Raw genomic sequence first — 24,907 nt, forward strand, 5'->3', positions numbered from 1 at the left:
TCAAATGCATATTGACATTATTAGTTCAAGCAACAATTTTTTTACATGTTAATGCGATTTTCTACACAACTTTACATGTCAGCACTTAAACCAAAGCAATGACGTGGACGGCGAACCTCTATACATGCAAGAACAAAAGTGGGTGGCCCTTCGTGACCGTTGACACTCAAACGCTAAAGTTAATGTCTTTTCTTAAGAGTGAATCAAGAATTCAATGTCACAATCCAGAGTGAGTACAGCATTTCAATTTGATGGTTCATTTTAGAAGCGTTGTGACACATTTGTTGGACTTATCTTTTTCTACTCGTTGGTTTGTTAAGATCTTTATTTGATCTTTGATGTTGAGGTTGTTGAGGTATGTTGATCTTAATCATGGCGTTAAAATTGTTGAGATATGAGGATTCATTTTGATTTGACATTCTGGATTGACTCCTCCCTAGTTGACTCTAGGAACTCCTCTAAGTGTCACCTGTTATGTTGACTAGGTATGCCATTTTTATTCATCCACATCACTCAAAATACAGGTCAAATTTCAAAATGTAGCTTGAAATTAACTCAAAACAAGTCTATAATTGTAACCGAAGAACTTTCTACAAATAATACACGTTCTCCCTCTCCTTTCAACCCCAAAATCATTCATTCAATCCAAGTCTCTTGAGATTCAAGATGGAGCAAATTCACATCTCCTCCACTTGCATTGTTCGACCATCAAGGACCAAGAGCCCAAACTCCACTACTTCTTTGCAAGGTTTTTAAAACCGAACCGGTCATCAAACCGAAAAGTCTTCGGTTCACGGTTCAAAGGTTCAATCGGGGTTCAAACAGGGTTCGAATCGGTTTTAACGTAATGAATTATTTATATATATATTTATATTATATGCATATAATATATAGGAAAATGTCATAAAAATATAATATATTCAAATAAAGTATCATTTTATACAAAGTAAGTCTCATAGCCTAGTGGTTAAAGCCTTTTTTAATGCACAAAAGGTCATGAGTTCAAACCATACAAATAACAAAATTCAAAAATATTATATTAACTTTAATTAATGAACACTGGCCGGTTCAACCGAAAACATCCCGGTTGGAAAAGTATAGGTTTTGGCACCTCAACCGGACCGGACCGAACAAGTGGCTGGTCACCGATTGGACCGGTCCGGTTTTCAAAACCTTGCTTCTTTCTCTGTGATTGCAACAACGCAGGAGCCAAAGTTGGCGTCAATTTTGATCATTTACTTAATTAAAGCAGTCAATGTTCCCACAATTCTCTATTCTTTCTTCAAATGAATAGAGTTCGCAACTACGAAGGAATTTCAAAGCCCTTGCTTGCCATTCCAGGTAACTGACCTAACCGATGATCTGTTCATCGGTTGTAGCTACAATCACATGGTTGCAGAGACGACACATCTTTCTGGCATTTTGTCAATCCTTGGTCTGAAGTGTGTGTAGAAATTCTGATCATCATCAAGTATTGTCATCTTCTCTTACTATGGGAGACTGGCTCCTTGATGATAAACAATATGGTTGGTAACTAAGAAGCAAATAGTGGCTAGGATGGAGAAGCCTTTTCTGCCCAGAATCGCTGGTGGCGGGACAAAGAATGTGTTGATCTTAGCAAGCTCACCGCATTGCAAGGTGTATCACGACGACTTCGACTGGGGGAAGCCATTGGGTGTTTTAGAACTACAAAACTGGTGCTGGGTACACCGCTGTTGGGATGTTCAGGCTTTTTCCAGGACCTGAGGAATGGATTGTGGAGCCATTACTTAGCCTTAGGAAAAGATCCAGAGTCTATGGAAGCCGACTTCCAGTTGATTTTCCATTAATCCAACTGCCTGCTTTTGAAATTCCAGGAGTGTTTTGTGTCCTGTGGATTCTGTCAAGTGAAAATAAATAATGCATAAATGACGACCATGATAGACGGGTTTTTCTTAACAAAATCTGTTTTCTCATATTTAATTCAGGAGCTGTTCCAGTTACAACGAAATTGATTCAACACAAAACCAAACTGAAATTTAGAAAACAAGCAATCAAACATACATTCAATCTAAAAAGCACTTCACTAGTACTGGGGGTATGCGCGCATTCTAGTCAGTGTAGAACTGTAGCTTCATTGCATCACTTATTCTCGTCTAATGGTAGCAATCAAACACTAATTTGCACATGTGATTATGCAAAAGAAACTGTTTCCAAGGAAAATTCAGAGGATGCGCCTGCAAATGGTGATCCCATCACCCAAAGGAGCATGGGAAATTTCGATTCGAGGATCACCAGCGAGTAATTTGTTTAGTTCAACTATAGCCTGTCTACCCGGTCTCTTTCGCTCTGGAGTTGACTCTTCACTCATTACAACACTACCGGCCCAGAGTGTATTATCATACACAACAATGCCACCGACCCTCAATAGTTTCATTAGCCTCCCATGGTAGTTCGAAAAATTAACCTTGTCAGCATCAACAAAAGCAAAGTCGAAACTGCCTTCATTTCCTTTCTGTCAGTGCCCAAAATGGAAAACAAAATTAAAAAAGAATGGGAGATGAGGAAAATTAATTGACTATGAAATCCAAAAGCTGCATGGCTAATGAGAATTGAGAAAATCACCCAAATGTAAGGAAGTTATTCTAGAGAATGAGGGTTGTGATATGAAAATTGAGGAAGTGAGTCCATGTATGGACAAATAAAAATGAAACTTGAAAAGTTGGATACAATAAAAACTCACATTTTCTAGCAGCTGATCAAGAACAGGTAATGCCTCAGATTCTCTGAAATCGATTTTGTGTTCAACACCAGCCTTTTTGATAACTGGCAATCCTATTTCGAAGGACTCACGATTCACATCTATGGCCACAATCTGCAGTTACGTATTTGGAGTCACAAATTGTTTCGTATATAAGCATATCAAAGACTACTTTTGGGTTAAAAGTTAAAACAACTATTCCATGTAACAAATCACAATAATCATGTACAATAAATGCAATTTTAAATTTAATGATCATTTGACAAATAGCTTTTGGTGCGATGAATAGCAAAAAAAACAACCTATGTAGCGTTTAATTACACAAGTTTCTGTCAGGTTATTCATGTAGTAAATTGTGTGGTTAGATAATATACCTTGCCATCATCAGGGATTGTAAGAGCGGTCAAGAGAAGAGAGTATCCAGTAAAAACTCCAAGTTCAATTGTCCTTTTTGCGTTAACCAACTTCAAGAGCATGGTCATTAACTGACCCGCATCTGCTGCAGTAGCCATCAGGGCCCTAGAAAATAACAGTCTTGTTAACCTTTTCGTTCAGGTACAAACTGATATGTCACTTACACATTCTCTCAACATGGTCTCCCTATTTGCCACACAAATCTAATCATTTCTCTTGATCCATTTATTCCTACAGAATCAATTATACTGATATATTCACATAGAACATAGTTCTATCAGTGAGTACCCTTCAAAGTTGATAACTTATATATACAGCAGACTATGCTACTAGAGCTTCATACGTTCACGCCCCCACTTGTGCAAGTTGCAGCTAAATAACTACAACTTGACATGCAATAGTTACTATTTAAACTAGCCCTTCACATAATTAGAGATGAGAATATAGCTATGATAATTGGGATAATTGGGATTTTATTTCATACAAGTACAAGGATGTTGTTGTTGCAGGAGAATGTCATCATTGAGATCATAGAAGTACTTCAAAAATTTAAATTTCCTTTTTGTGAAACAATTCAAAAGTTTATAATATATTGAAGGATTATCAAAATAGAAGGTAATATATTGCACGAGAGCTGTTATACACGAAAGAAATCAAGCTTTTAACGGGTTTATATTTGTCTTTGTGTGTCAAATTAACTGGTGTAGCACCTGTACAATACGACCAGAGACTCTCAGGCAGCGATTAGCTACCACTCTAAACACAGTTCATTATCTCAGAAATATTACCGTTTACATAGGGAATGCCCTTTTTGATATCATCATCATATATGTTTTGCTGCACTAAAACTATTTGTTCACGGAGGCAGCAACTCATCCATATGGCACAAGTTTCTATCCAAAAAAAAAAAACCACTCCACAGAAGATGCAACCCTAATAAGTGGCCTCAAAAGTTGAAAAGTTAATATGAAATACCTTGGGTGGGTTGCAGTAAGTTCCCTTAACTCCTTGAGAGGCTCTGGTTCACGTGGGTACACACTAGTCTCTAATATATACTGCAACATATCAAACCATGACAAGCAGCAGTTGTGATTGTGAGTGAGATATAGAGAAATCAAAACATACAAAAGAAGATGGGGACACAAAACAAATACCTTGTACAACTCTTCACTCTGCAACAGTCCCTTTTTGAAAGCACCAGTTGAATTTTTCGAGTCACTAGCCATTGCTGTTTTGTACCGATATCAACAGAGAAGCAAAGCAGCCACCATAAGCAAAAAATTTTAAAAAAGAAAAGAAAAGGGAAGAGACGATATTGAAGTTGAAAGAACTGATCATTTGTGACTCAATTTCCCCGTTTAAGAGCCCAAATACCCCAATTTCGCTCTTACAACACTAGTAAATATAGATTCTATCAGCTAATTCAGCAAAACAAGCCCTTTTAACAATACCCAGTAGAAATTAAGACAACCTATAGCCGAGAAAACATTCAAAAAGAGGAAAGATAAAAAATCATGGTCATGTTTTGTCAGAAAGTCAAAAACCTACCAATGAAGATCCCTTTCTTCTCCGAGATTCAAACACCAATTACTCAATGGGTTTTTCTAAAACCATCCACCCTATTTATTATATAAATCCACCATATTCTTTCTCATCTCTCCCCGTACTGTCCATATTAACTCACGTGACCGACATGTGTACGGCGAAAGAAGGCCTGGGAAAAAAGTTTGAGGTACATCAAGGGAATTATCAAATACCACTTGACTTTTTACCTGCGTTCTTCGTAAGTGTCAAATGTGTAGGTGTTGTCTTAACCTGTTATTGGTGGTAAGTAGAAAAAAAATAGACACACTTTTTTATTAAATACACACAAACATTACTTTATTGATTTGACAAACTATTAGCGGTACATCGTCCTTTCCATGTTACCTGCTTTAGTCACATTTGATTGTGATGTGGTAAGTTTAATCTGTCGATGGCAATTATGTTAGGCTTTAGGATTATTAAAATAACTCCTATAAATAATGAGAAATAAAAATAATCTATTTAAAATGACATAAAACAATTAAACAGTTTCTTTCCAAGATTCCCAATGGAGCCTTCTATTGAATCAATATATCACATCAAACTTTAAATCTTCAATTAATAATTGTGACAATGAAGCTCTCAATTGGTGCATGCTCCTCCACAAGAGAAATTTCCAATAAATCACACAAATGACTAGTCAACGTCAATACCCCACCCCTTGATTTCTCTCACTACACTGTTTTCGTGTCTCGTGTGTCTGTGTCTCTCTCTAGCAAGAACAAATACGTGTGGGTGATATGATGGAGATAGAGAGAGAAAAATAAAAATGTCAGATCAACGCATTTAACAAGTGTCTTTAGAGGGGTGGCTGGGACCTGCTGTAAATTTTTTACAGCAGGTCCCGCTGTAATGAATCTAAAGGGATTAAAAAAAATTTATTTTATTTTTTAAAAATTATGGATGTGTTTTGATCAGGTTTACGAGTGTAATGGTATATTTTTTGTCCCATACAAAAATCAAATTGAACATGAAAAAGAGATGAAAATTGTGAACCGTTGAATATAAACCCGTAACATTATATGTCTATCTTGTGATGAATTTGATTTTTGTTTGGGATGAAAATTATACCGTTAGATTCATAAACACGATCAAAATACATTCATAATTTTATTTTATTTTTAAAAAAATTTTAAATACTTCTTATTTATTAAAGTGGGGTCTGCTGTAAAAAAAATTACAGCAGACCCCCGGCATCCTCTTTAGAGTTACCGTAAATGAATGGTTGTTGTTTCATAAATACTTTTTTGATTAGATAAAAGGACGTTGATGTGACTACACGAACAAGAGAAATAATGAGGCATACTGCATTGATGGTGCACATTATCATTGGTCATTTTAATAAAGCATTTATAAAGGAACAGATATATTAGCAGAAATAATGATAACATAAATATTTGACAATTTTAATGGTAAATATGCTGCTTAAATGCTAGGTAGATGTTTGGTTGAATTTTTACTGTTAATATTTGTACTGTGTAGCATATTATGATAAATTGCGTGTAGGGAATTACGCATATTAGTTGTATACTTGTATCTAAACATACAACTTAATTAATTTATAAATTAATATAGTTGTATCCAAATATAAAAATTAATTTATTATAAATTATTAATTTATTTAGTGAGGGTATAATCGAAATAAAATAAAATTATGGGGACAAAATAAACTTTGTTTAGTCAAATGCTTCCATTTTGTAGCATTTCCAAAATAGCATAAAATGCTGAAAAAATGGTTTTGGATTGTGTGTTAGAAAATTGTTGTTTGGATGGCTTCAAACGGGGCCCATGACCATTAGCCATTCGCTCAATGTGTGTCGGTTCTAATCTTCCAACACAATGGTTTCAAAAGGAAACCATTGAAGCATATATTGTATGTACGCTTGAATTCGCTCCGCATACGAGATGCAGTTGTGCAATCATGCCTAAAGTGAACCCATTGAAGCATAATAGGAGGTATCGGATAACCATCTGTCAATGCAACCTGGATGTAGTGATTACTATTTACGTACCCGATAGCGATAGCAACATGTTGATACGACGGTGGTGGAGTAGATCGAAGTGTAAAATACGTGAAGCTATGTGCAACATTTAAAACGTGTAATATCACATTGAACTTTGAAGCACTTAAAACGTGTAGTATCACATTGAACTTTGAAGCAATCAAGAGGCCCATGTCTGGTTGGCATAGTCATCCAATGCTCAATCGGTGCTCCTCTATCTAATGCAAAGAAGTTCAGTGACTTATAAACATGAGTCCACTAGTCATCACTACAAATATTGTAACATACTGTGTGCTGAATATGTGCAACTCTTCTATTTAGTTATATCGAATAGTTGCCCATGCATCTTCGTGAAGACCAAGACAGACAGCTATCGCCCGAAAGCGGCAAAATGTATTAATTCTGTTAGAAATTAACAATTTTTTATTATAAATTGACATAATAAAACATATATTAATTGAGTTAAATATCATATCATGTCGGTGGAAAATTCGTCCACATTTTCGTCAACATTTTCTTCCTTTTGTTTTATTTCGTGTCCGAGAATATCATCCTGAGAACAATAGACATGCACTTGAGCATTTGCAATTAATGAAAATATTTCCTAAAACAATTAAAAAGTTGTATATTTACTTAATCACTTGAACCACTTGACAATTGCAGATTATTGACCCAAATCCTCAATTGATCCAAATTCATATCTTCTGCTGGTATGCATATTGCCAAGAACAACCATATCTATATATATAAATTAATGGTGTTAACGTTGAAGTTGTTGATGAAACTAAAAAGTTACACCCTTTTACAGATAATATACTCTGCAACTGAAGAGTTACACCCTTTTACAGAGAATATATTCTTTTCAGATAGATAACACAGGATAAGACAAGACATGAGCATGCTTATCACTAGGCTAGGTAAAAACCAAAGATTTTTATAAAATTCAATAATAATTTCGAAACAAGGCCCAAAGACTTAAATATGTGTTGAAAATCCTAATCCAATTAAAAGATTAATTACCAAATTAAAACAGAATTAAAATAAAACATGTGAAAAAATCAACTCCAAACTTTGATTGCAAATAGAGGGCATATGAATAGTGATGGGATGAGAGCAAGAGAAAATGCATAAGGAAAAGTAGTTTGTTCAAGTTCCCAATGAATAGGTTGTGTGTGTGCGCGCGCCCGCGCGCAGGGCTTTGGCCCGCGGGCCCGGGCCGGGCCCACACCAGCGGGTCAAATGGTGAGCCCTACGTTTATAAGCAGTGAAAATAAGTTACTGTGAAAATAAACTAGTTTATAAATGATGACAAATAAATTAACTTAAAAAATTTATTATGTTTAATTTAAAAGATAGAATAAAAATTATAAGAACTCTATAAATCATTGTAATTTGTTATTTATGATTTTTTTATAAATTTTGTTTATTTTTATTTTAAATATTTCTCGGTTTAAATTAAAACTTATGAATTATAAGATATTTTATATAAATAAACTTAAATTTAAATTTTAAAAAATTTATAATATTATATATATTATTATCTTGAAAAGAAAAAACGAATAAAAAAAACAGAACAAACAACTCTGAAATAAGTTTAAAAATTTGAAGCATATTTTTTTGGAGCGTTTTAAACTAGTTTTTATGAGGTATTTGGTACTTATAAGTCGTACCAAACAAACACGTTATTTCCTCCCAATACATGTAGGTACTGGGTGGTCTCAAAATTTCTATCTTGTGCTCCATCACTCCATGAGAAATTAGGCTTAAGTGAGCAGTTTTCTTAGCAATTGTTTATGGCTTTAGTTTTCCTCCATTTCTCTCGTCTCATCTTGGATTGTACAATGATGATCACAGGCCATCTCATCCGACGCCCTGCTGTTTTCCTGTTTGTCTTGCACTATATCCATGGCTTATAAAAAAAATCTCAAGATAACTATATTTCTATCTGGCGCATCGGAATCAATGTAGCTCATATTGTACCACTATATACAGACCAAAAAAGAATATATCCATTTGAACTCAACATCCAGAGGCAACCTTCATGTACAGATTTTATTATGACCATCCCAGTCCCAGAACTCCCATAAAAAACAACGTAAGAACACTATAATCCTCGCAGGCATAAAAAATATCAGGAATCAACTATTATAATGAACAATGCAAAGAATATGAGAAGGGTGCAACTAAGTAGAGTAGCTGCAGTTTTAAGAACCAGAATTACTGGCGATTTTGCCGGAGCGACTGCATGTTGGCGGTTAGGGCTTCATAATCAGGAAGTTTTGGGTGAACATGACCGGCTTTGTTGATGGAATTCTCCCTAGATGGAGTTTCCTTATTTAAGATCTTTGAACTTTCAGATTTAGCTGATGCTGCAATCTTTGGAAGAGAGCTAGATGGTTGTTCCAGAGCAGATATTTTCCAATTGTCCTCATTTGAAGAACTCTTGGATATTGTAATTTGTTTAGAAGCTGCTTGTTTGTGTACACCCTTTGGTTCTTCAGAGCCTATTACGTTATCTGGCCTCTCCTGAGACTGAGACTGAGACTGCCATTCTTGACGAGATTCAGTACCATAAGAAGTCTTTGCAGATGATTTTTTTTGCAAACCATCGTCTACAGTCTCTGTTGATTCAGACGGTACTGAAGCCTTTGGAAGATAATTTCTATCAAGGGCTGAAGTGACTTTTGTTCGTCGAGAAAATCCAGTACCAAAAGGAATCTTGCTGGATGAAGTCTGCTTAGCAAAACCTTGCTCTGAATCACTATTATCTGAATCAAAATAGGTCTTTGAGCTTGGCCTTCTATTTGCTTCATTGTCTGCTTTCTGCTTGTACGGCTTTTGAGTCTTGCCAAAAGTCTGCTGGGGGAGTTCCACATCTGAATCATCACTAGAATCAAAATATGTGATTGGAGCTCTTGTGCTTGTTTTTTCATTTACTTTTGACCTCACCATCTTACTGTCTGACTCTTGATCTCGAAACCCCAAGGAAATTGAAGTCTCAACTTTAGGGGAAAGAGAGGACTGCTCAATTCTATTTCTGGTACATGTATCCTCTACATCTTGTCTGGACAATGAAGCATTGCCAGGATTCCTAGTATATGGTGGCTGCCTATATCCCTTATTTCGAAGCCCACCAGTCAATGTTCCAAAGTTCAACTCCTTATCACCTTCCAAACTAAAGTCTTTAGAAACTTCAGCATCCATCATGGTACCAATCGATTCCGGTGTCTGAACATCATTTTTGACTTCCTGGACAAGTGCAAGCCCAGATGATCTCCTAGAATGCTGATGGTTATTGAAAGACTCGGCATTTAGACCACTTGATTTTGACTGAGAGCTCATGGGTATGGTAGAAGGCTGAGTGGAAGGCATGTACGCATACTCATATTCCCTATTAGAGCCATCATTAACTTCAATCCCATGGTTTTTCTCAAGGTTCAATTCATCATATGTGCTTGCACTTAACCATGACTTTTTGTTAGATCCTACATCTTCCTTTTCAACGGATGAAGATCCAGTAGGCAACTCAGGATTTGAAGAGAAGACATTCTGTTTATAACCAGTACCCAGACTTCCCACAAGCTTGAACTTCTCCTTCTCTTCTTCACTTTCAGAACTTGGACCGTCTGAATCATCAAAAGTAGCAGGAAACAAGTCATCTTGGGATGGATGAATGGTAGAATTTTCCAAGCCTTCAGAAAACACAGTAGTAGAGTGCTGCTGCGGCAAATACGACTCCAAACCAAGCTTTTCTTGCTTCATAGCTAACATATGAGAAGAAGATTCTTGGTCTTGGGGATACCCACTAATTTCCTGTTGATGATGTTCATCCCCATCGCCATATTCCGAACCAGAATCATCAAAAGCCAAAACATCATTGCCATAAGAGGTTGTTTCTTTGGCAGTTATTTCATTCATTCCTTCGTAGCTGATAAATGGGTCATCATCAAAATTATTCACTACATTCTGTTGGAATAAATTTGGAACTACAAGGTGATCATCACCAAGAGAGCTTGAGTGAGAATGTGAGGATACCCTGCTGGATTGTTTTCTGACGCTCTCTTCTTCAGATTTCATTTCATCTTCCTCATTCACAAATTCTCGTCCAGATAGATTTGACCTTTCCTTTAGATTCGCTTCACCCGAAAAGCCTCTCGTCACTGAATCAAGTGAATCATTTCGAGGATATTTATCTGCCACTTGGAAATTGTCTGGCATTGGGGCAACACTGTCAACATAATTAGAAGCTGCCATAGTGCTATTTATCTGGTTAAATCTTTCAGTCAACCTTGCATCATCTAGATCATTCCTATCAATTCGCTCAGTCAAATTCCCAGAGCTTCTTTCTTGAAAGGTGTATTTAATTTGATCTTTGGCGGATTCACCAGGCAACTTGGAGCCTGCAATGTTCCAGAGCCCTTCATCTCTTGGCCCATAAGTTGAAGACTTCTGCGACTTCATTGACTGCTGCCTGGTTGTCATTTCACGGCTTGAAAGTTCTACAGCAGCCCGGGCAGCCATACTTGCTCGTTCTGCAGATTCAGCAGCAGCCTGCGCAGCAGCAGTGGCATCCTTAAAGTCCATATTCCAATTCTGCCCAGTATACGAATGCCCATCCCCAGTAAATGAATGCGTATGTTTCATCCCCTCACTTCCACCTCCTGGTGAGTGGTGAGATAGGGCAGACCATGCACATAATCATTAGCAGTTAAATTAAAAGACAAGTGACAATCATACGAACCACCACAAAGCAATCATTGAACATGTGTGAGATAATACTCCATTGTCCACTTGTCCACATACCTAAAGGTTTTAGTTCTGGATGAGGAGGGTCAGATGCCATTGTAGATGCAAAACTTTGAGGAAGGGATGACGGTCGTGCATTATGCTCATTCAAGTTCATATGTACATTAGGACTTTCAACTTGCTTGGGCGCCTCTTGAAAATTAACAGGTCCCCTGCCAACATGATGAGGTGTAACTGGAACATTAGGAGGTTCTGCATGCATTCGACTAGCTGCCTCAAAACTACTAGGTCCATTCTGCTCAACAATCATTTGGGAATACATCAGTCAAACTTAGTAGAAAAATTAAGATAACAAACAATTATGACTCTGGTAATTTATGTCACTACAGCCCTATCCTGAACCAATATCAAGGAACATAAAATGAACTACTTTCAACCGTTTCAAGTTTCAACCTTACCAGCAAATCCTCGGGAGGCTTTGTATCTTTTTCTTCAAATGACTCAGGATCCCATTTGATATTATGTTCTTCAGCTATTTCCCTCAAGATTTTCATTTTGGTTGGACCATCAGGGGCTTTGGCAGATAATTTCTCAACCAACTGGAAATAACATGAAAGACGCAAAAAAACATTAAGCCTATGATACTTGATCCCAATGCAACAGCTTGGGTAAATGTCTTATTTTGCCCATTTCAATTATAAACACTATCCATACTTACCAGGCGACTTACACCACAATCTGGACGCAATTCAACAGCTGCTGAAGCAAACTCTTTTCCATATTTTGCTTTAAAATGCTTGCGAACATCCAACAGCTCTGGAATGTCCGCACATCTTGGAGACGCAAATATTACACTTGATATCGCTTCCTTCAAGTCAATTGGGCAGGTTCTGTGGAAGTATTAAACATATAGGCAGGACGAAAATCTTGTCAACTATCAATAGTAGACAGCATATCAATAATCTTGTTCAACTACAAAATTAAGAGAATGATAAACTCAACCTTTCGAAAGGGAAAAACAATACCGGATAAAATATAACAACACAATAACATCCAAGAGAAGCCTTAAACCACAAGAAAATCCATAAAAGACCACTAAAAATAAAATAGTAAGAACAAACTTTCGATCCATTCTTATCAATCAACTATAAGGCAGACAGGACGCCTCCGAAACAAATGAGAAGCCCTACGGCCGTTTGTTATTAACTATAACAAACTACCACAAGATAAAGTAAAAGGCATAAAAACATCAACATGAAAGTAGCAGAAGGTCTAAAGCATAAAGAAACAGATTTCTCCATAACTGGCAACTCTCCCAATAATTTTTTTTTTTAAAAAAACACACTTCTTAAAATTAGATGAAATACATACTTTTGTGACTCAATGATAGGCAGACGTGCCACTAGAAGCTCGCAATATATCTCAAGAAGATCATAGGCTGCCATTGTCTTCTCTTCCCTGAGCACATGTTCAACCTGAAAATCATCAAGAATAAATAACCACGTACAAAGATAGATAATACCCATCACCATTCAAAATCTCAAGCAAAAATAAAAACAAACACATTAAACAATTCAATGCAATCACAAGGAAATTTATTAAGGCAAATAGTTTGCCTCAGGCCCGTAGAACTGTAAAATATGCAGCAGAGTCTCAAATGATCAAAGGAGAAGGGGACAGAACCAAACCATTCTTTTTAATAAATTACTCCAGTCCAGCCAATAAATAGCATGAGGATACTTGGATAGTATCAATCGGAAAAATAAATCATTCAAAGTAAGTTACTGTTTGATTGGAACAGCCAATTTCCAGCATAGTCAATTGAAAACCAAATACACAATATGACTGAACCTTAATCGAATTTTGAAATTCGAAATCAATCAGCAGAGTCTTGACAAATAACTAGTGTAGCACATACAGATCCATTAGCATACCCTAATCCTTGCTGTACGGTCTTGACCAGACACGAGCAATTTCACCAAATCCCTCTTCATCTGCTTCACCTGTACTTCCCTCTTGTTCCTCATTAACTTTATACGCGAGGCAGCAAGCTTTAACGCCGTCTTGCTGCATCAAAACAAAACAAAATCCAAACTCAATCAATCAAACTCCAACCACCAATTTTCAGTCGCCGACCTCAAACTTGGATTCAATAACAGCTATAGAAAATTCAAACTCGTAAGAACCAAACAATCAGTAAACACAAGCGATTCAATCGAGTAGAAAGAAAAAAAAAAGTACCATTTCGCAGGCTTGAAACTCCTGTGAAGCATTGCTCATCGATACTCACGACGGTAATTCCAATTTTCTTCGCTAATTTGATTTGTAAGGTTTTCTTTGGATCGACTTTATAGCCTTTATTTCAGTATTACCATTTTTGGTCAATTTTTGCTGTGTTCAGAGAAGAACAAAATAGGAATACGGAAACGAAATGGAACGAAGCTCGAAGTTGGAGCGAAAGTAACCGAAAAAGTCAATTATTGGGTGAGGGAAGAACCAGCGAAATCAATCATGGATAAGAAATTAAACGGCTCGGATATGTTAAAGCAATCACAATGATGTGGTTTTATTGGAGTCAATAAAATATATTGAGGAATGTATTTTGTTTATGTGATTGGATCAATAAAATGTATTGATACATTTGATGACTTACCTTTTCGTGTAATAGAGGTGAGACATAATATTAATTTTTAGCGTAGTTGTTAGTATAATTTAAGTGAGACTCATATGTTGGAGCCAACATAATAATTGACCATCTCCCACGTCCCATATTGTACACAATAAATTAGAGACAATAAATTACCACCATTGAAGCTATTTTATTCTCATTCCCCACTAAAAGAAACAACAAAAGGCTTAATGTCCCCTTAAAATTGAGTCATTGTAGTTGCTCTTACAAGTCATTCTTTGGTTTCTTGTCGTGAGAGAGGATAGATCGGTAGAGTAGGATGTCGCATGAGTTCTCCAATTGGACTTTAAACACATGCCATGTCAGCATTAAATAACATTTTTTTTGCTTAGTTGTTAAGCTATTATTATATGATCATAGCAAATAGAGTAATGAAAACTCAATAGATAAAATAATACAAATCGTAATGAAAATTGGGATTAAATAAGATATTGAATAAATAGAAAGTGTTGTTGGATTAGCTAATTTAAGAAGATGGTCTTAAAGTTGGCACGACGACTTTATTCAAAATTTAAAATGCTTTAAGTTTTGGAGAAGCGACACGGACCAGCAAGTTTCTGCTCATTGTTGGGCCATGTTAGGGGTGAAAGAACACCATATATGTGAAATATATGCTTATTCATATAGGATAGAGTGAAGGTGATGAGACTCCCACATCGGGAGATGGTGAGTTTGAAGTCTAGCTTATAAGAGAGGACAAACCTCTTATTGTCAATCTAGGTTTTCAATAGAGAGTTATGCCCAAACTTATGATGCTAGACTTGAACCCTCATTCCGTGTGAAAAATATTATTCTTTTGTGTTAAGAATCCCACATCACTCAACGAAAATTATTATTCTTTAGAGAGTTATGCCCAAACTTATGATGCTAGACTTGAACCCCCATCCCGTGTGAAAATTATTATTCTTTTGTGTTAAGAATCTCACATCACTCAACGAATCTAATAAGAATCCCACAACGAATCTAATAAGAATCCCACATCACTCAACGGATCTAATTGTAAATACCAGTGTTAACAGTTTTGTAGACATGTATATAAGCATAGATTTTAGATTTTACAAGATTTGATCAATCAAAACTCAAACAGATTATGTAATTCATGTCTCTTAGCTTTTAATCAAATTAGCCTTTTTTTTTTTGCTTCCTCATGCGCTTGCGCCCCTTAGAGGCCACCCTCTGTCTTGCGTTTGCGCTCCTTTTTGGGACTTTATTCCAAGAGTTTGTTCCTCCACACATCGTCTGATCTTATTTGTTCGTAACACTCGAATTCCGTCGCAAACGGTAAGTAAAGAAAGCAATATTAATCAAGCTTTAAATTGTAGGCATCAATTGGTTGATTCCTCGTCTAATACGTTTCCCTCATATAAAAGTTGTATTCACAGAAATGAAGATAAAAAAAAGCGTCATCTACCAATTCCTCAAAAACAATAAAAGAAAATCATTTTTGCAACCATCACCGTGGACGAATATGTCGTCATTGATAATAATTGCTGTGCTCAAATTTTGTAAATGGACAACATGTAGACGATTATGATTTCATCTTAATCCCCTTTAGCTTCAGTAGCTCGAGTGCAATAAAGCTAATCGAAAATCATACGCGACAGTTTTCAAGAAAGTGAAATCAGACATCATGTAAAGGATGTAAAGGAATGTGAATCATATGATCAAAAAGTGAATATCAAACCTAGATTTTGTCAAAGCAAATCAAGAACTGAAGTAGACATTCACAAAGTCGTTCATTGAGAAGCAAGTTTGCAGAATAACTAAGATTAGTAAAGTACAGTTCTATTGAATCAGATCATGATAAATTTGATAAGAATACTCTAGTAATTGTAATTATGATAAGGACATGCAGGTCTTTATTAGGAGAAATAAGGGTAGTATGGTAAACTCTCAATGTAAGGATTAGGGTTGGTTAAGAAGGGGGCAGCCTTTGTATCAGGAGGGCATCGAAGAACTATTTTCTGGGTTGGGGTTTGAGTCTGGTGGAGCTAGTCTCTGATGAGCTAGTGGGTTTTTGGGGTTAACTCTCTAAGTCTGTATTTCTTCCGGTAGTTGGTTCGATTACTACTATCATTACTGTTTTTTCTGAATTTGTTATTGTTCTTATTTACAATCTGTGCTGGTGGTTTGGGTTGAGGGAGCTTGGTTATTATTAGTTGGTATCGGAGCAGTACGATCGCCGGAATGACTAAGACAAGAACGGAAGAGCATGGGAAATCCTTGGAGAAAGATGTGGCCAGTCTGAAGGTTAACTTCAATTCAATGCAAGAACTATTACTGGAGATGAGAGAGTGGATGCGTAGGAAGGAGGAAGGTGAAAAAGGGACTCAACATCCTCCTGGGATGGAAGGAGGAGATTCCAATAAACAGGCAGGAGACGAAGTAAAGGAGAGCGATAGTACAGAGATGCAGTATAGGAAGTTGGAGCTATCGTTGTTCAATGGGGATGACCCCCAAGGGTGGATATTCCGGATTGAATGCTATTTTCAGGTCAATCGTTTATCGGAAGCGGAGAAAGTAGCCGCTGTGGCTGTCTGTTTCGAGGGAAGGGCTTTAAATTGGTTTCAGTGGGTTGACTCACGGACACCCCTGGTTTCTTGGCTGTCATTGAAAGTTTTGATGGCATTAAGGCAAACAGGGACGATGCCAGAACTTCGAGAGAGATTTGAGTTGTTATCTGCACCGTTACATGATGCGTCGGAAGAGATGCTTAAGGGCGCCTTCATCAATAGCCTTAAAAAAGAGGTGAGGGCGGAGCCTTGGCTTATGCAACCAAGAAGTATTGGGGAGGTCATGGATATGGCGTCAAAGGTGGAAGAAAGGAATAAGCTTCTAGAAGAGTCTTGGGATGGGTTAGTTAAATGGGCCAAGTATTTGGGGCCCTCTAAAACATTGGGGCAGGAAAGGTATGTTGGGTTAGACAAAGTTAAAGGGGTGGGAGGTAGCAACTATGATTCTAATAGAGTGGCCCAGGTAACTTATGTGCGTCCTGTTGAGAAGACTAGAGAAGGGGGCGGAGTAAGAAAGGACCATGAGTCTCGTCAAGGGGACTATGGTGGCCACCAATGACGGGAAACCCAATTTCGACGGCTCTCTAGGGAAGAAGAACATATTAAGCGGGAGAAGGGCTTCTATTTCCGATGTGACGAAAAGTTTTATCCGGGGCACCATTGCAAGAACCGCCAACTCCAGCTATTGATTGCGGCCGATGATTTTGAAGAGGAGGATGGTGACCAGGTCACGTATGAAATTCAACAGACATCACCAACTGAGGAATCTCCGCGGGTGATATCCATGAATTCTATCATGGGGTTGATTGGGAATGGGACGATGATGTTGAAGGGGATCATTGGTGCCAAGGAGGTTGTGGTTTTGATTGATAGCGGGGCTTCCCACAATTTTATTGCTCAAAATCTAGTTTCAGAGTTGAATATGTCAGTGGATCACAAGCGCCAATATGGAGTTAGAATTGGAAATGGGAATTGTATTAAAGGGACCGGGCTGTGTAGGAATGTAGTGTTGCATATTCAGGGGCACAAAGTAGTTCAGAATTTCCATACTTTTGGGCTAGGGTGCGCGGATGTGGTGTTAGGCGTGTCTTGGCTGAAGACTTTGGGAGATATCTCCTCGAATTACCACAAATTGACTATGCAGTTTAATGTCAATGGATCGACGGTGATGTTACAAGGTGACCCCTCTTTGACTCGTTCAATGGTGTCATTAAAAACAATGTTGCGGACGTTGAGAGGTGAGGAGCAAGGATATTTGGTGGAGTTCAGTGAAATGAAGGAGGTAGAGGGAGAACAAGAGTCAAAGTTGTGTGGAGAAGTGAAGTAGGTTATTGCCAAATATCCTGAGGTTTTTGTCGCGGACTTGGGACTTCCACCTCGCAGAAGTTATCACCAAATACGTGTGAAACCTGAAGACATCCCGAAAACAGCCTTCCGCACTCACAAAGGCCATTATGAATTTGTGGTAATGCCGTTTGGGTTGACCAACGCCCCGGCAATGTTTCAATCACTGATGAACTCGTCGGCTAACTTTTACCAAAACAACTTCCTAGTGGAAAGAAACCACCATTAAGGGACTTTAGGCTTCCAAATATAAGACCAGGGGTAGTCTGGTTTTCCATGGTGGCCATTTTCCAAAAGGAGGAAGATGTATGGATTTGGATTTGATATTGAAGCATTTATCTTTTATCAGCAACCAACATAATCTGTCTTCCACATCGGGGTTGAACTTGAAACTGTAAATTGATTCCCAGATTTTGAAAGCAGTATCAATTTCCCAGTCGTCGACATTCCTGTGACACGAAATGTTCCAACTGCTATGCTACCTGTATTAGATAAGTTGACCAAATCCATGATGCTCGCTCCCCTTAGAAAGTGGAAAGGCTATCATATTGGGGAAATGCCTATTCAGAGGAAAATTACAAATCCAAAGAACCTCCCAGAAACTAATGAAATTAATGTTCCCTAGTCTGATTAAGAGTACCAAATTCCATTCTTTTTCTAATATACTTTCATAGCCCACAACCATTAGTCTCTTGGTGAGTCAGAAATCCACCCTTCTCCAACCAAGCATACTTGACAGCGATTAATTTTCTCCACAGATGGTCTTTGAAGGAGCTAAATCTCCATTGCCACTTTCCAATGTGCCCTTTTTTATGGCCAAATATGTGCCTTGTTGAAGATGAACATGGAGGTAATGGCCAAATCCCCCGTCTCCTTAGGAAGTTCGATGGCCTCCAACTGTACGAAATATACTTTTTTGCTCTCAGGAGTATTATCCCACAAAAACCTACATTGAGTAGCTTCCATCTTTTTTAACAACTGAGGAAGACATAGGGAAAGGGACATCAAATATTCACAAGGGAGCTTTTGCCAAGGGTTAACCTTTCTGCCTTGGAAAAGATATTCCCCTTCCGCACAGCTAGCTTATTGTCAAAGCCAGCTAGAATGTGTTCATTATGCCGAGGTACTGGAATATAGCACATAAAGTAAACTCAGATAACTTATAGGAAGAGGACAAATCCCGCGGCCTAATCTAGAAGCAAAAGACTTCAAAGTTGTTGATAGGACTACTTGGAATGATGCTACTTTTCCAAAGATTTACTTTCAACCCAGGGACAGGTTCTAACCCAAAAAGAATAGCTATAGCACATCTTAAGCAAAAATAATGAATATTATCTCCCACAGTCCCACATACCGGAAGGTGCATGTAATCATCTGCTTGGGTAGCCAGGATGTCCAAAGTTGGATGAACCTGTTTGATCTGAATAGAAAAGCCACATATTACATGGAGGATATGACTGCAACAGCTGGGAAAAAAGACCTTCTTGCAAGCTTCGCTAGACAATATATCGTCTTGCTTCAAAAAAAATAGCGAGCTCCTCATCCTCAGCAGCCTCTGCTGCTGCTGCAATCGTGTTTTTGGTACTGTGGAGGTATTCAGCCCTAAAATATTTGGTCCAGAAATCCATTTCTGTCATCTGAAATTCAAGAGTTCAGCAAAGTTATACACAAATTAATAACCCGAATATCGATGGCACTTGACAATAATGGTAATAACAGACATGGAAAACAATGTAAGAGTGAGTTGTTTCAGTATTCTTAGTACCTTATTTGGAACCAAATTCAAGAATGCCCGGTGAACTGCTGGTTTCTCCGCAAAAATCTGAATTTTTGTTTTGCCATCACTTGAAAGATAACTAGAAGGGAATGAATGCCAAAAACCAATAAACAAACACTTCTTATGCAGAGGCACATTCAATTAAAGCCCATGAGCCCACCCTCATGTTTTCGAAAAAATTACCGTGTGTACCCAAACTCCAGATAAAGCCCACTTATACGGCAAAATAAGGCCACTTATATCCAAAATAAGTCCCTTTATATCCCAAAACAAGCCTTGACTATTAATATAAGTTTTGTGTGTATTTTTTTATGGATAGTTGGAGTCTTAGGAGAATTGGTCTCTTGGAGTTAGAAATTATTGTAAGACTTCATAATCATATTAATATGTCGATTTCTTTTGACTACCTTTTGTTGCATATCAGTAAATAGTCCTAAAAAAACGCTGCACCCAAACCTCCGTCAATGAAGCCCCCTTAAACCATTTTCTAGATCAACCCTTGTTCTTATGGTACCAAATGCATATACATCCTTTTATTTTTGTCATGTTACACACTACAGTTCCATAGAGTTTCTGCATTAATATTCCATCACTGATGGAAATTTTTATGTTGCATTTCAACAGAAAATGTACTCAACAACGTAAGTGACAGCTCAGGAAAGCAAACTGCCTCTTCTTTCAAAAAATTGTGCAAGGGAATCAACCAGTGCATGGATGAGAAAAAGCTAGACCTGAAAAATGATCTCCTGATTCAAATTAAACTTGACCCTGTTTGTCTGCAAATACAACAAAATAATGCCAATGAATTTAATGAGATCAATACCCAACAAAAAATCACCGTAGAACATATCAACAATAAAGGTCATAATACGCAAACTCTCGCTTTGGAAACACACACACAGAGATGGCGATTACCCGGCCATCAGTAGATGGTTTGATGTCTGAAATCATTACACTGTTAAACCCTACTCGCTGTTTTGACTTTCTGTGGGAGTCTCTGTCAAGTAACTTCTGCAATTAGAATCAAATGAGAGAGACCAACAGTTACCATGCAGATCACGTTACTAGAGAATGTAGAAAAGTTTCATCAAATAGGAAATCTGGAAATTTGATCAACGAATAATTTCACAGTGAACAACTTGTCAAGTGTCCAAACAAAACCAACCTTTTGATTTGCCCAAAATTCAGTTTCTGTCAAAACATGACCAATCACCAATTGCTTATGAAGCCTGTGCAACTCACTGCAAGAGTACGTTATGCATCAATATTAGAACAGCCTATGACAAATAAACTACTGACTTCATGAAAGGACAGAAAAATTTGTACATATATCAGCACTTGTTCTGGGATGCGAATTAATCAATTGTCCTCAAAAGGTGTGGTATACACTTGGTACAAATTCAACTAGAATCATGAAAATGTTGCTCAAGTGACCGGCCAGTCTACATACTTTCATCCCCTTGCCATAAAGCTGGTTGAAATTTGTTCTTTAGTTTCCGTAATAAATTTTCATTTGAATGAAACTTTATCAGAATTTTTGATATTAAGGTGTTTCTAAATCATTACCTTATATATTTTAGGAATAGAATTCCATTACACTCACAATATTTGCTTTGTTTAACGAACATAAGATCGAAACACAAGTATTCTAGGATTCTAAGAGAGATAAGATTGAAATAATCGACAAATTAGGCAAAGCATTAGTACAAGAAAAAAAAAGTCGAAAAAAGCACACTGCGCACGTAAAATCCAAACAGGATCTAACAGCATAAAGCATGCATTCATGTCATCACGACCTTTGTCTAAGTATGGTATATTTAAAGCATACTTGACAATGAGTTGAAACCAGACAAAAAGAATAACTTAAATGAGGCTGGATAGAAGAAGATAAGTTGAGTAGTTTGAAGGGGAAAATTTTTTTTTTTGATTGTGCACCATTTATGTGTTGTCCTTCTCCTCACACAGGTAGAAGTAGTACTAGTAATATACCCATTCTCCATCAGTAGCTTAATCCGTAACTCCATTTCTGTTGTACTTAGTTGTTCCCCAGGACGTGTTGTAACACTAGGTGTTTCAGGAGCAGGTTTTGAAGCCTCTACAGACTTTGTGAGGGCTTTGCCTGTTCACAACACATTAGGGAAAACAGTTTGCATGAGTACTAAATAAGAATACATATCAAAACAAAGCAACTAGTAGTGAGGGTATCTAGCAGCAAACACCACAATAATAAGTCCATTACACACAATCAAAAATAAAAAAAATTAAGCAAACCACAGGTGCAAGGAATACAATATTTTCACTCAAAGAGGAAAGTAGTGATATATTTTCACATTCTTGGTGTTGGAAAATAAAAGAAAAATACTCAAAACAAAGTTGATTTCCCCCATCTTCTAAATTCAAGGTTCTGTAACCAACATTTTCCACGTCCTTAATTCACTCACCCCATGAGGCAAGGAATACAATATTTCATTTGAAACATGTCAAAAGTTCATCTCTATTTTTAAAGAAACTCAAAAAAATCACACCAATTAAAAACAAATACAACCATACAACAACATAAATAAAAGTGGTAGGCAGTAGGCACCAATGAAATTGTGTTAAGTTTAAGTATGATTCCATTCACAAGGAACAACATATCAAAAACTGCAATTCCATTGTCCAACATATTAGCGATGGAGTTACATTCTATGCACTTGAAGAGAAGGCAGTGATCCAAAGCATTTCGTGGCAAAGCAATGCCCAAAACTTACTCAAAAACTCTCGGCAAACATGGAGATCAGAGTAATTGTCAAACTCGAAAAATTGGCTTCCACCCTGTTCAACCAAGAAAGCAAGCCATATTATAAACTCCAACAAGCAAAGGGAAAACAAAAGGTTGTAGTACAATCTTAATAAAATGTAAATACATACCAACCTGATCAAGAGATAGATTGAGCCGTGGTGGTTTATTGGATCCATCTTTAGTGTACTTATGAGCTGCATATTCATGATGTCAAAAGACATAATTGAAACGGAAATAAGAAAAGAAAAAAATATGTCCATCAACAAACTAGACTACTTAATATCCTGAAAAACAGAAGAAAGATGCACCTTTAATGAATTGATAATCTAAGTTCATATTTGAAGAAGCTGACTGAGGGTTTTAGGAATGAATTTAAACTTCTCTTCCTGTACACATAAATAAACCAAAAATTCCTCAAAACAACATCTCAAAACCAAACACTCATCAAAACATCTCAAAACCAAATATTCATCAAAACACCATATCAAACTTTATGATGCTACATTCAATTCTGTCAGCTAAGTAAAAGAGAGTGTATATGTGAGGCATAAGCTGATACCGCCTCTTCAGTGCCAGGCGGCGAACTTCTTCGCACTCTTCCCCAAAAGACCAGGGTTCATGGTCAATGGTGTCTGTTTCAGAATGACCTCGACAGAATGGAAACATAGCGCCGATGGCCAACCATCTACCAAAGAGCTTGGGTGTTGCATTTCCAGCAAAACCACCAATATCAGGCCCTGCCAATGACTGACCGCTGAGCCCCAACTGAAGGACCATTGAAATAGACATATGGAGGTGCTCCCAGTGTGAAAGATTATCTCCTGTCCAAGTCGCAGCATACCTCTGGCTACCAATAAACCCAGCTCTAGTAAGAACAAAAGGGCGCTTATTTGCATTGGCTAATTTCATGCCTTCATAGGTAGATCTTGCCATAAGCGTGCCATATGCATTATGATAGTGTGAGTGACTCTGACAACCTCCAAGTTCATCATCACCGCGATGAATATTACTTTCAGGCATTGTTTTTGTAACACTCTTAAAGACAGCCGACTCATTCATATCATTCCATATACCATCAACACCATTGGAGATGAAATCTTTGACTAAACAGGCCCACCAAGAACGAACCTTTGCTTGTGTGTAATCAGGAAAAACACAAGGCCCAGGCCACACCTCTCCAACAAAGGGCCGTCCATCTGCTTGCTGAATCCAGACATCATCTTTAGAACCACTATCATAGACGAAATAACCCTCCTCATATTTGATACCGGGGTCAAGCATCCAGATTGCTTTGAAGCCATTTTGGTGCAGATCTCTAACCAAAGATTTTGGATCTGGAAAGCGCTCCTTGTCAAAAGTGAAACAACGGAAACCATCCATGTAATCGATATCCATCCACAAGACATCACAAGTCCCGAAATATTCTAGCAATCTCACGAACTCTCCTCAGAATCATAGCTTCAGCGGCACTGGTGATAGCCTAGTGACCACTTTGGGGGAATAAAAATAGTTCCAATTGCGTCGGATAAACATTTAAGAACAGCAGCAGGTGCATCAAATGGACCAAATGTAATTACTGGATAACGAGATGGAGCAATGAACTGAATTTTTGACTCATTCCTAAGATCAATCTCACATCGCCTTGTTGTGTCAGCAAGAACACCCAATGAGTCCCCATTTGGAAGAACTGCTAGCACTCATGGGTGTGACTGATACAAGGATGTAGTTCCAGGACCATAACCCCCATGCATCGGTGTTCCACGTAAAAACCCTCCTACCTGAACGCTCCAGTTGTCCACTAACTACTCCAGTCCCATAAAAGGAGGTACCAGCCGGAAGCTCTAGTCTGACAATCTGCTGCCCCATAAGACATTCAAAAATAGGGGTATAGAAAGGGACTTCATGGCCCATAATTGGTGTGTCCCTTTGCTTGCTATTTTTGAAGGAAAGACTTGGAAATGCAGCTAATCTATCCTCTGCAGAGCAGTCAAACCGGAACACCCCATTCTTCAGAATAGGCTGATAAATCATATTTCCAGAGACAGCATCTTCACTGACCGGCATCGCCATGCCTTCCCTGTCAATCATTTTGAATTCTTACTTGCTCATAAATGGAGCCAGCCGAGTTGTGCGACGAGCAGATTGCACAGCCTTCTTACAGTGTTTAATTCTCAGTAGAAGAGGAAGACGGAGAGGAGATGAGGAAGAACAAGAGCGATCCAAGATAAAAAAAGAGCTTCTGGGGAAGAAGAATATGCTTTTCTGTTGCTTCGTGCTCGCGCAAGTGCGAATAAAGTGGCAAAAAGCAATGACTA

General features: G+C 37.7%; 2 protein-coding genes and 2 pseudogenes across 4 annotated transcripts; all 4 read right to left on the reverse strand.

The window, feature by feature from the left end:
* Positions 1–1,908: 1,908 nt before the first annotated feature.
* On the reverse strand, positions 1,909–4,831 carry LOC119992999 (probable caffeoyl-CoA O-methyltransferase At4g26220). 3 transcript variants are annotated; one of them, XM_038839859.1, is made up of 6 exons: positions 4,703–4,831; positions 4,309–4,382; positions 4,130–4,209; positions 3,115–3,259; positions 2,723–2,854; positions 1,909–2,494 (listed from the first exon to the last, which is right to left on the reverse strand). In XM_038839859.1, the coding sequence occupies exons 2-6, from the start codon at positions 4,378–4,380 to the stop codon at positions 2,204–2,206; spliced, it is 720 nt and encodes a 239-aa protein (XP_038695787.1). In that variant the 5' UTR covers positions 4,381–4,382; positions 4,703–4,831; the 3' UTR covers positions 1,909–2,203. The 3 variants fall into 3 exon arrangements, with proteins under 3 accessions (XP_038695787.1, XP_038695789.1, XP_038695788.1); XM_038839861.1 differs by lacking the exon at positions 2,723–2,854; XM_038839860.1 differs by having other exon boundaries at positions 4,309–4,745.
* Positions 4,832–8,665: 3,834 nt separating this feature from the next.
* LOC119993456 (nucleolar protein NET1-like) lies at positions 8,666–13,928 on the reverse strand. Its single transcript, XM_038840609.1, has 7 exons — positions 13,729–13,928; positions 13,422–13,554; positions 12,859–12,962; positions 12,206–12,377; positions 11,946–12,086; positions 11,545–11,782; positions 8,666–11,402 (listed from the first exon to the last, which is right to left on the reverse strand). The coding sequence occupies exons 1-7, from the start codon at positions 13,758–13,760 to the stop codon at positions 8,959–8,961; spliced, it is 3,264 nt and encodes a 1,087-aa protein (XP_038696537.1). The 5' UTR covers positions 13,761–13,928; the 3' UTR covers positions 8,666–8,958.
* A 5,237-nt stretch (positions 13,929–19,165) lies between these two features.
* Positions 19,166–23,293, reverse strand: LOC119993672 (annotated as a pseudogene).
* On the reverse strand, positions 22,875–24,907 carry LOC119993671 (annotated as a pseudogene).

Source organism: Tripterygium wilfordii, chromosome 23 (genome assembly GCF_013401445.1).
Source record: "Tripterygium wilfordii isolate XIE 37 chromosome 23, ASM1340144v1, whole genome shotgun sequence".
NCBI lineage: Eukaryota > Viridiplantae > Streptophyta > Magnoliopsida > Celastrales > Celastraceae > Tripterygium > Tripterygium wilfordii.

Coding starts and splice junctions, on each gene's coding strand:
- LOC119992999 (XM_038839859.1), bottom strand. CDS start 4,380: ATGGCTAGTGACTCGAAAAATTCAACTGGTGCTTTCAAAAAGGGACTG. Junction 4,210..4,308: donor AGAGTGAAGAGTTGTACAAG/GTATTTGTTTTG, acceptor GATATGTTGCAG/TATATATTAGAGACTAGTGT. Junction 3,260..4,129: donor CTTACTGCAACCCACCCAAG/GTATTTCATATT, acceptor GTTATTTTCTAG/GGCCCTGATGGCTACTGCAG.
- LOC119993456 (XM_038840609.1), bottom strand. CDS start 13,760: ATGCTTCACAGGAGTTTCAAGCCTGCGAAATG. Junction 13,555..13,728: donor AGTTTCAAGCCTGCGAAATG/GTACTTTTTTTT, acceptor GTTTTGATGCAG/CAAGACGGCGTTAAAGCTTG. Junction 12,378..12,858: donor CCTATCATTGAGTCACAAAA/GTATGTATTTCA, acceptor ATACTTCCACAG/AACCTGCCCAATTGACTTGA.